The sequence below is a fragment of the Bubalus kerabau genome, chromosome 7, assembly GCF_029407905.1.
Source record: "Bubalus kerabau isolate K-KA32 ecotype Philippines breed swamp buffalo chromosome 7, PCC_UOA_SB_1v2, whole genome shotgun sequence".
NCBI classification, from domain to species: Eukaryota; Metazoa; Chordata; class Mammalia; order Artiodactyla; family Bovidae; genus Bubalus; species Bubalus kerabau.
The window spans coordinates 108,500,573-108,511,801 of record NC_073630.1 but is presented as its reverse complement, the minus strand read 5'-3'; the positions used below and the strand labels follow the sequence as shown (position 1 = coordinate 108,511,801).

The following is an 11,229-nucleotide window of genomic DNA, read 5'->3' as shown; positions in this document are numbered from 1 at the left end:
GCAAGCCCTGAGGAAGGCTCCAGACCCCCCAGCCCATCCCAGATGCCTCAGATGTGCTCAAAGAGCTGGGAACCTGCCACAGTGCGGCGGAGTCCTGCGGTGTGGCGTCTTCTGGAGGGCCAACAGCGTTATCTGAACTGAGGAACAGAGTACCCATTTTAAATCCGACAAATCGAGGCTCAGGGGGAAAAAAAAGTCCTTGGCCTTTGGTTGGTGTATCAGCTCGCAGCCCAGATGTCTTTTTTCTGAAAGACCTGAGATTCTCTACATTTAATAAATTCATGGGAAAACTGGACAGTTTTCAAAATTCTAGAAGGCGGTGGGCCGCAGGAGAGAAGTGTAGTAAGTGATGGACCAAAACCCATTTCTCGGATTGAGGGAGGCAGTGTCATCAAGTCCTAACAGCACCCTCTGGGTTTTAGAGCATCTCCGCTTTTGAAAGCTCCCTGAGAGGGACTGCCACAGAGTGAAGAGTGGATTCGGGGCTCAGACCCACCCGTGTCCAGATCCTGGCGCCACTGCTACCTAGCTGTGTGACCCTGGGCAAGATACTTAGCCTCTCTGATTCTGGAAATAGTGGGAAAGCCTATAATAATACCTATCTCCCAAAGTAAAGAGGATTAAATCGGATAAAGTTTGTGAAATCTCTGACAAGAGTCCTGACACCCAGCTCAAAAAAAGTCAATTCTTTTCCCTCCACTTCTTCCAACCCCCTGCCTCTCCAGGCCCCTACTGGAACAGAGATGGGGCCCTCGGTGGGCAGAGCCTGGAGGTGGGGGTTAGAGGGGGCGGGAAGGGCGAACCTTCTTTAGCCCAGGGTGGAAGAGCCAGGATGGAAGATGTTTGGTCGGCCCCTGGAGCCTCGGGGTCTGCCTGACATCTCTGGGCTTAAATAACCGTGCGCCTTTGTTATTCATCGGCAGCAAAGTGGTTCGTTACGCCTGATTGGTCTAATTGCTTTGAAATGGGATATATTATCTATAATTATAGAGCTCTAGGAGGAGCCGGCCGGCCTCCGCTTTCATCTTCCCCAAGTGCACCCTCATGTCGCGATCACATTAATTTGGGCCATTTGAAAGGGGGGCCCACTCTCTCCCCCGCAGATCTACACCCCTCTCCCTCTTCCGAATTTAAAGACACAAGGAAGCCCAGGCCTGATCCGGGGGAAAGAAGCAAGGGGGAGGGGATGGAAGGGCGGGAAGGGGAAGAAGCAGGGAGTCGGACTTGTCGATTTCTCTCTAGCGCCGGGTAAAATGCGCTGCACTTGGGCAGTTCCACTGCACAAGTGGGGCCCGCTTAAGCGGAGGAATAGCAAGAAGAAGAAAATATTTTTTACAACCAGTTTTTTTTTTTAACTTCGAATTAAAAAGGGCACCAAAACTCTTAAAAGGCGTAAGTTCTGTCCAGGTCCCAGGCAAGCAGAAAGCTTTTTTTGCTCCGCATCTGTGCTGTGGATATTCAGACAATAGCTGAAGATTCCCTGGAGTTCTGAGCTCTCCAGTGTCTTTCTCTGGAAAGCTGTGAACTCTTCCCAAAGGATTCCATCAGTGGCTCCCAGTTTCCCAAACCTCTGACTCCCAGCCGCTCACTTCTAGGAGACAGAGGCCAATAGGCGGGAGAACTGGGGTCGGGAGGCCCCCCTCGGCAGGTTGGGGGATCCCCTGGTCGGGCTTTCTGTCTACTTGTCAACCCGCCTCCATCCCCATGACAAAATACACCCCCCCACCCCCGCCGTCCCCCTCCATCGCCCTCCTGAAGATTGGTGAATTCCCACCAAAATAAATCGTTCCGGGTAATCGGTTTTCATAGCACATTCATTCTATTAAAGAGGACTGTTTGGGGCTCGCTAATTGCCGGGGGATCCCACTGAGCTGCACATTTTTAAAAAATGCATGCGGGACTCCTGGGTCGAGGCCACAAAATGCATTGGGAAACGGGGGAGGGGGCATAAACAAAAACCCGAAGGAGGTGACAACGAATGCCAGAAGTGAGGGATCTTGCTGCGGGCTCTTCGAACCCGCCGCGCCAACACCCAGATAAAGACGGCGGTCTCTAAGACGGGATGCCTCGCCAAAGGAATCTTTGCCCACAAGGAGGCGGGGGCGGGTGTGTGTGTGTGTGTGCTAAAAACACCACTTTTCCTCGGCCGCCACACAGTCCTATAAAATAGGCGTGGGGGGGGGGGTATTGAGGGAGAGAAAGGGGAAGAGCACCACCACCACCAGTTGCCCAGAGAGTGGCTGCAGGACAAGCCGTCTTTAGGATCCGAAACGCGGAGGTGCTCCCATCTGGGGCGCGGGGAGTGCTTTAAGATATCCGGGAACAAGGGGAGAAGGAGCGAGGCTGGAGGGGAGGGGAGCGGAGTGCGACAGCATGGAAGCCGAACGCCAGTCCCCGAGCTTTATCTGCGGCGAGCCAGCCCTGCCCTTGCCAGGCATGAATTACAGCCCGGCTTTCTGGGCTGCCACGGCCACGCCGAGAAATGCAGGCAGTAGAAGCGTCTGGGGGCTAGTGCTGGCGGCGAGATAACAGGCGCAGCCCCCCGGCCCTGTCAGCTCTTGGAAACCGCCAACCGGGAAATCCGAAAAGGCCCAGACAAAAAATCAACGCAGAGAAGGCGCTCTCTCACTGCCCCCAACGTGTGCCCTTCCTTCCTCGGGAACCACACGCCCCGGGAGACAGATATTTTGTTCCTTTTCTCAAAGTCCCTTCTCTGAGACTGTGGGCATCGTTTCCGCTACCCCGCAGCCCAGGGGCGGATCGGTGGAAGATCCCGGCGCGATTCCGAGCACGGATTCCACATGGAATCCACGGCTCTGCACCCCTTTTCCTCCGCAGACATCCTTCCCGCCGTTTCCGTGCCAGAGGAGACACGAACCCAGTCCGAACCTAAAAAAAAGAGGCCATGGGGTTCGGGCCGGGCTCGCGAAACCCAGGGGCCGGCGGCAGGGCCCTGGGCTGCGGGTGCAGGCAGTTTGCTCCCAGGAGGCGGGGGCGCGCGACTTCAAGGGCCCCTGCGCCGGCTGCTGCCTTTGATCGGGCCGCCGCTGGCGCCTAAAAACAACATCCTCGTCTGCCTATTAGGCGCGCTGAGGGATCGTGACAGATTGTTTATCCCCGCAATTAGCGATGCGGCCCTTCTCCCGCCGCCCGGCCGTCCGGTCCGCGGCCTGGCTGGACTGGCTGCGCCGGCCAGACACAGTTTTGAGCCCCCTCTGCGCCTCGCGCCTGCACTTTCGGGGTTCGAGCCCCAGGTCCGCCCTAAAGCCCTAAAGCAGGGGGTGGTGGTGGTGGTGGCGGTCTTATCTGGCGGACTCCAAGGGGGTCCTGCTTTGAAGTTGTTTTTGCTGGTGTGCATTTTCTAGTGAGAAAGTTCTGAGATATAGCAGATTCTCAAAGAGATCTGGAAGCCAAACTTGTTGAGATGGGAGCCAAGGGCGGAACAAAAGCAAGTCCCAACAGAAAGTCGCACTGATCAATTTGAAAAGGTTGACCTAAACAGCTTAGGGGCCTCGGTTGTCTCTCCCTCTTGAACCCTAATGCAGAATAAGATTCCCACGTGCCTGTTGTCCTAGGGAGAGTTTAATTGGAAATGCGGGTGATAGAAGTTGGTCATCCGACTGGGAGCCTCGCTGAGTGTCAGTTCCTATAGTTCTAAAGTGGGAGTATATGTCCTTTTATCCTTGAACCCTCAAGCAAACCTCCGGGGCCTAGGTTTCCCGGCCTGGAAGAAGGACTCTATTCTCCTGTCTCCCCCAGGGGTCCCCTGTCTTTAGAGAGGCCGCATCGGTGCGCCGCGCCTCCAGCTGGGCCAGACGCGAGCTGGAGGCCCTAAACCCTGCCCAGGGCTTGGGAGTGCAGGAGGTCTGCAGAGGCGGCGTGAATTTCACAGACGCGAGGATATTCCCTAACCCGCCCCAGGCCTTAAACTTCGTGGAGCCTGCGGACTTCTGCGAGGCTGCCAATCTCCCCGGCGTTTGCATCCCGACCCCTCCCGCCAGACCCCGGACGCCGTCCAGGTAATAAAGTTCCCGCTCTAGTAATTCATTTTCCTTAATCTGGACGCCCCTAATCTACAGCTTTTATTGCGCCCAGTTAAAAGGCGAGGGAATTCGCTGTCCCTCCGCGGTCGGATAATTACCCCTAAATGGCCACAGCAGCCCCTTGTGTTTCCTGGAGATTAGAACCCCGCAGCCATCAATGGCCGGTGCCGGTGAGCCGCCAATCACCGCCGCCAGCTCCCGGGGAGCCGCCGGCCTGGGCCCCGGGATAACAGGCCATAAAGAGGAGGCGCAGAAAACCGCGGAGCCACGATCCGAGTTTGTGTAGATCTTACGTCTCCGCACACCGCCCCCCCCCAACTCATGTTCCCCTCTTTTTTTAAACAGCAAAAATAAAAATCACGTTTCCTCCGAAATTGGCAGCATAAAAGTTCTCATATCCAGCGTGGAGGATCCGTCCCTGGGAGTGTCCTCATTTCTTCGCCCTCTCTCCCAAATGTACCTTCACACCTCCCTAACCCCCCAAGATCAGATCCAGAGATGGAGAATTATCATTGTTTCTGCAGACACGCGATCGAGGTCACATTAAGGCCAGGTTAGTGTTTTGGGGTCGTTTCTGTTGGTTTTATATTCAGTAACTTCTTTATCAAAATGACCGGCCTTCCCCCAGCCGGTAGCCAGTATAGGTGTTGTAATCCCACCCCACCCCCGCCCCTAAAGTTCACAGCGAGAAACTCGATTATGCATTCCAGATAACATAATGCATTCTTATTCTTAACATCCGTAGCACCACGCGAAAGTGGCTTCTTAGGCAAACTTCAGTCCAGCACTTCGAAGACAAAGGCCCACTTACACGCAGAGGTGAAGTTTTGAAGATTGAAACAGAAGAAAATGAAGGTGTTTACAGAATACATTAATGTTATGTCTTTCTACTATAATAAATAAGCCTGCAGGTTTAAAAAAAAAACAAAACTATAAAAAGAATATACAAGAAATGACTTCAACTCCAATTACCGTGGTAAGGAGGGAAACCATCCTCCACTATCCACTAGGGAGAAACACACACCAGCAGCTGACACAACAGAAAGGTAAGGGGGAGGCAGGAGAGAGAAACAGGAAAGGAATAGAGAAAAAAAGGGAGAAGTTGGAAAGAAGGGAGATAAGGGAAAGGGAGGAAGGGGGTAGAGCAGAAGAGAAGCATAGAGCACAAGGGGAAGTCCCCCAGGAACACAAAAAAATAAGAGACCCAGGGGACCCACACAGGGACAGGCGGCACGGGCTGTAGCTCGGAGGAAAGTTTTTCCGGCGCCCACTCCCCTCCTCTGCCCTCCTGGGGCCCGGGCCCAGCCCCACGCGCCCCGAGGCCCAGCGCGCCTCGGGGCAAGTCCGCCCGAGCGGGGCCCAATGGATCGCGCCGGACCCTCCCCCTCGCGCGCTGATTGGCCGCCGCCGCGCTGGCCTCGCCTTATTAACAAGTTCTCTGGGGAGCGGCGGCCCGACCCGGAGCCGGCTGGTGAGCCCGAGAACTCCGCCTGCGCGGCGGCGCCAGCGGATAACCAGGCCCGGAGCGCCGGAGCTGGCCTTCTGGGGAGGGGCGGGAGGCGCGCGCGGTAGAGCCCGCCCGGCCAGGGCCCCGGACGCTCACAGAGGCCGACCGCGCTCCCAGCACGCCCGAAGCTCATGCCCGGCGGCTGGCCGGAGCTGCGGCTGGAGGGGTGGCCCGGCTCTGCATGGCCCCGGCTGCTGACATGACTTCTTTGCCACTCGGTGTCAAAGTGGAGGACTCCGCCTTCGGCAAGCCGGCGGGGGGCGGCGGAGGCCAGACCCCCAGCACCACCGCGGCCACGGCGGCCGCCATGGGCGCAGACGAGGAGGGGGCCAAGCCCAAAGTGTCCCCTTCGCTCCTGCCCTTCAGCGTGGAGGCGCTCATGGCCGATCACAGGAAGCCCGGGGCGAAGGACAGCGTCCTGGCGGCCTCGGAGGGCGCACAGGCGGCGGGCGGCTCCGCGCAGCCTCTAGGTGCCCGGCCGGGGTCGTTGGGCGCCCCGGATGCGCCGTCCTCGCCGCGGCCGCTCGGCCATTTCTCGGTGGGAGGACTCCTCAAACTGCCAGAAGATGCGCTCGTCAAAGCCGAGAGCCCCGAGAAACCCGAGAGGACCCCGTGGATGCAGAATCCCCGCTTCTCCCCGCCCCCGGCCAGTGAGTAGCCAGAACCAGGGCTGCGGGGGAGGGGGCCGGCGGGGTTGTGGGACCCGAGGGCGCCAGGCCGCGCTCCGGCGCCTGTTTGTCTCCGGCGTCTGCGTACCTGCGGCCGGGTACCTGGAGCCGGTGCTGCAGATGAGTGGTCGCGGAGCCCGGGGTGGGGGGTCGTCGACCCCTCTCCCCACTCCCACCCAGGAAGAGGGTTCGAGGCCTGGCCCAGGCCCAGCTCTCGGTCCACCTTCTCGGCCTCCTCGCCTTTTCCAGGCGACGCTGCGGGTAGGAGTTCACTTGTAGGACACGGGTGTCTGGGCACCTTCTCCTCGGGCCTCCACCAAACGACCCCAGGAGTCTCGGCTGGCTCCTCTGTCAGAGCCTAAGCCCTGTTACTTCACCGTTACCCCAACGGGTGGGTTCGAAGAGTGCGGGACATCTTTCCAGAGCAGAGTTTCACTTTCTCATCGTAGAAGCCTAGTGCGCCCCCCTCCCCTTCTCCACGTCCACCCACCAGAGTATTTCTTTGCCCACTGTGTTTCCGAAGCTCTTGCAAAATCCCCCCTCCCCCGCCCCCTTCGTGTTTCAGGTAGATACTTGGTGCTCAGGGTGGATGGATCATGTAGGGGGAGGAGGCGAAGCGCTCAGGTTCCAGTGGAGGGGGCGGGGCACCAAGTCAATTAGTGGGAGGCGCCCCCTCCAACATGATCGGAAGCTCCCAAATGTCTCGGGCTGGGTGGTGGAAGCGGACTCCAGCCGCCAAAGACCCCTTCGGGGTCGTTCCGAGGCCTCGCGGCCACCGGGCTTCTCTGCCCAGCGAACACACTCGGAGATATTTCAGGAGCACGGGAAATTCCCAAGTTTTCCTCGTTTCCTCCGATTATTTGGTGCGGCATAATAGCAACCCGAATTCAATGGCGTGATGCTGAGGAATGATTTTTATCGGGGGATTAAACGTCTTTGAAAGGCCAGCCCCTCCCTGGGCCTAATGGCTGGAGAAGGTGGCCTAGCGCTGGTCTGTTAACTACCGAAGGGTGTGACGTTTCCCTCGGCGCCCGCCCCTCGGGTGGCCCGGCGGAAAGCGAGTCGGGGGCCAACTGCTTCCCGGACTCCCAATGGTCTCGACCAGGGAAGAAGGGGGGATGTTAACACCAGTTTTCGTTTGACTCACATCCTGGTGGCCTGAGAGCCCAGAGGATCATTTTTTTTTTTTTTTTTTTAAAGCATTCCAAAAAGAAAATTGCATAATTAGGCAAAACCCGTCTGGTGAAAACATTCTCTAGATTTGAATTCATTTCTCCCCCAGTGAAGCTGCTGCGTAGGCAAAGCGTCCCTTCCAGGACTTAAGAATTCTTTTCAGGCCTGGGTTCTGACCCAAAGTCGGGGTGATCTCTGTTGTCCTGGGAATAATTGTGTTCCACGTTTTTAACCAGGCGGCAGCTGCTGGGTGTGGCAGGCGTTGACTCGCCCTGCCGACCCTGTCCCGGGCCGCATGAGCCCTCTGCCAAGGTGTTCACTCACCGCCCATCCTTGAGGGTATCTTTTGAAGCCATAAGTAAAAAGGCAGCTGGGCACCAGCAGCGTTGATCTCTGTGGACTGGAGCACTGGTCAAGGAGAAGCCACTGCATTCTGCCCATAACAGGCACACATATGAGAGAGACCAGAGGCCAAGGAGCTGGGCGTGGAACAGGCCTAAAACACAATTGGAACAATCATAAGAAAAAGCCCCGTTAAAAGCAAGCCCCAGACTGTGGCACATTTTTATATTTGAGATTCGGCTATGGTGTGACATTCGTGACATCCGGGGTTGCTCCACCTCTGGTCAGCGAGGCCCGAGCTTAGAATAGGCACTAAGTCCTGCCCGACTCTCTGCGACCCCATGGACCGCACTGTTGTAAGTGAAAGACTGTGGGATTGGGAGATCTGGATTTTCAGCCACAGAACGGCGTATCCCCAGGCGCTGAGCACTTAGTGGGCACAGATGACAAATGTTTAGCCAACGCCTAAAATTAAATATGATCTCGGGTGCAGGGCCTCTTTCTGCGCATTTCTTGTCCTGTTAATATCCACCCGTCCCAACCTGAGTGGTGGTGGGAGAAAGCCTTCCTAAGCAGCCACTTAGATTTAAGGGCTGTTTACCTCTTCCCAATTATATCTGGCTTTGAACACGGCTGAGCTTTACCTGGAAGCTTCGTTTCCTCATTTGCAAAAGGTAGACAAGAACGTCTACCCTGTGGGCCGGCGGTGGGAGCTGGAGAAGACATTTTCCAAGTGCCGCTCCAGGAGGGCGCCTGGCTCCGAGGTGCTCGACGCAAATGAATAGCGGGCGTTGTTATTGATTATTAGTCCCACTTCGGGGCGGATGGCGCTCCACTTTCTTAACCCTCTGCATTTCTCTCTCTCTCGGCCCCTCAGGGCGGCTGAGTCCTCCGGCCTGCACCCTGCGCAAGCACAAGACCAACCGCAAGCCGCGGACGCCCTTCACCACCGCCCAGCTGCTGGCGCTGGAGCGCAAGTTCCGCCAGAAGCAGTACCTGTCCATCGCCGAGCGCGCCGAGTTCTCCAGTTCGCTCAGCCTCACCGAGACGCAGGTGAAGATCTGGTTTCAGAACCGCCGCGCCAAGGCCAAGAGACTGCAGGAGGCCGAGCTGGAGAAGCTGAAGATGGCCGCTAAACCCATGTTGCCCCCCGCAGCCTTCGGCCTCTCCTTCCCACTGGGAGGCCCTGCCGCCGTAGCAGCCGCCGCGGGCGCCTCGCTCTACGGGGCCTCTGGCCCTTTCCAGCGCGCCGCGCTGCCCGTGGCGCCCGTGGGACTCTACACAGCCCACGTGGGCTACAGCATGTACCACCTGACATAGAAGGCCCAGGGTTGCCTACCTAGGGTGCCAGCCGATCCCTCCAGCAAGCAACAGGAGCCTTCCCACGAGGTGCTCCCCTGTTCAGCACCGCCTGGCACCTTCTCTCTAACCCCCACACTGCTCTGGTTTGTCCTCCGTTGCTACCGGAGTAAACTCTCTGAAGTCTGATTCCCTCCCCCAAAGTGGCTGGGAAGGTCCCATGACGCTCTTCTAGAAGCTAGATCTGTCCCTTCGAGTTACAGATGGGGGAACTGAGGCCAGAGAGGTTTCCAAAGGTATCCACAGTCCCCAGCAGAGTTAGTGGTTGGACCAGATCTAGAGGCCATGCCTCCTGCGTGGCTGCCTCCTGTCCTAACACCTGGCAGGAAAAAGCACAGAGAAAATTCATGTTTGAAGATTTTGGAAATGAGAACAGTTGGGGAGAAAGAGAAGAACTTTGCAGGAGAGGCAGATCCTGGGTCTTGCCAATGGAAAACTTTAAAAGAACTTCAACAGTAAAACATTTGCTTTTTTTGGGGGGGGGGGCGGGAAGTGATACACAGATGCGTGACAAAGGTAGGTTGAAGGGACCTCTCTCTTACCAGTACCAGAAAGAAATTGTAAAATAAAAATTAAAAACTTCTGTTTCTATTTAACAGTACATTTGGGTGGCTCTCAAGATTCCCTTTGGAAGGGATTGTTGTAATATACTGTATATTTGAAATTTTATTATCATTTATATTATAGCTATATTTGTTAAATAAATTAATTTTAAGCTACAAGAAATTATCTCATTCGTTTAGTCTTTTAATTTTACTCCTTGCCATCTCTTCACATTTGGTTGCTTTTCAGTTTGGTAGTAGTTTGGTGTCAGCAACTTTTCAAAGGTGACAGCAATATTCAGGGACAGAGGGATTGCCTTTTTGAACACACAGGACAGATCTGCCTTAGCAAAGTCAAGTGGAGAATTGAAGCAATTACCTTGGATAATTAGGCTCAATTTTCCAATTCACTTTAAGCTGAAATCGACACTTGTTCAGGCGACCCATAACCGAGTCTTTTCTTTTCTCTCCCCTTTTAACCCGTCTATGAAAACAAAGAGAATCACCCAAATGGTTTGATGACTGCAGACAGCTAATCCAGACAATTCCCACCCCCGCAAACCTGTTTTTCCCACAGGAGGCCAGGTGGGGGATGGAGAGGCATCGTTTCCCTTCTCTTAAATCACCCCGCCGCTGTCGCCAGTGTAGACGCAGTTTGAGGAACTAATTTTGAGGCTGCCAGAATGTGAGTGCCTTCACACTCCCTATTACGACCCCTTTAAAAATTGTTTGCTGAAAACGCAGGGCAACCATACACTAAGCGCCGTGGGGTGTCCTTTGCATGAGGCTTGCCTACAAACTGGGTTTTTCTTTCATATAGTAGGTTATATTCAGGCTACCAGGAGAATATATTTGAACAAGCGCCAAGTTTAGCCTTCCGGGGGCAATTTTGCTAGCATGTTGAAGGCAGAAAAGGATCTCTAGTAAATAAAGCCTACTATGTACCAGGAGCCGCTCTGTTCTCCTTCGAGTTGGGGGCCCTGACTTAATTCTCACCAGATCAGGGCTCCCGGCTCACCTCCACCTCTGTCCGGCTGTGGGGGCGTCTCCAAATTTCACAATAGGGTAGCCCCGGGCGGCCTTTTCGAGGAGGAAGCCAGGAGACCAAGGGCTGTCAGAACCCGAAGTACCTGACGTTGGACACGGGGAGGGTAGACGTCTCTGCAGATAAGAGACCGGCTATGGTGTGGGGAGGAAACCTGGGGCTCACAACGCGGTTTCTAGCCCCAGGCGGAGGTTGGCCTCGGAATTCCAAGAGAGTTCGGGGTGGTTCGCAGCCACCCAGGGCGGGCTCTCAGCTGGTGCCGGCGAGTTCCGAGGTACCCTGCGTCCTGGATCCTTCGATCTACGTAGCTCTGACAAAGGCTCTGTCCCGCGGATGGGGCTACAGTCGAACTTGTCACCACTCCCTTCCCTAAGAAAAGAAAGTTCCAATGATCAGGCAGTCGGGGGTGGGGGTGGTGGTCCCCGGCCTCTGGGCCAACAAGCATGGCCCGAATTGGTCCTCTTCATCCCCGAGAGAGGGGAGTGATATTTAAAAATATCTCAGACTCCGGCGCCCACGCGGCCCCTTAAAAGCGCTTAGGTACATCACT

At 55.8% G+C, this 11,229-nt stretch overlaps 1 protein-coding gene across 1 annotated transcript; it reads left to right on the top strand.

The window, feature by feature from the left end:
- The first annotated feature begins 5,496 nt into the window (after positions 1–5,496).
- On the top strand, positions 5,497–10,114 carry MSX1 (msh homeobox 1). The gene is made up of 2 exons (XM_055589086.1): positions 5,497–6,200; positions 8,611–10,114. The coding sequence occupies exons 1-2, from the start codon at positions 5,732–5,734 to the stop codon at positions 9,051–9,053; spliced, it is 912 nt and encodes a 303-aa protein (XP_055445061.1). The 5' UTR covers positions 5,497–5,731; the 3' UTR covers positions 9,054–10,114.
- The last annotated feature ends 1,115 nt before the right edge of the window (positions 10,115–11,229 follow it).

Bases quoted from the DNA above. Each gene is read 5' to 3' on its own strand.
- MSX1 (XM_055589086.1), top strand. From the start codon at position 5,732: ATGGCCCCGGCTGCTGACATGACTTCTTTGCCACTCGGTGTCAAAGTG. The intron at 6,201-8,610 runs GTGAGTAGCCAG...TCGGCCCCTCAG, and splicing joins CTTCTCCCCGCCCCCGGCCA to GGCGGCTGAGTCCTCCGGCC.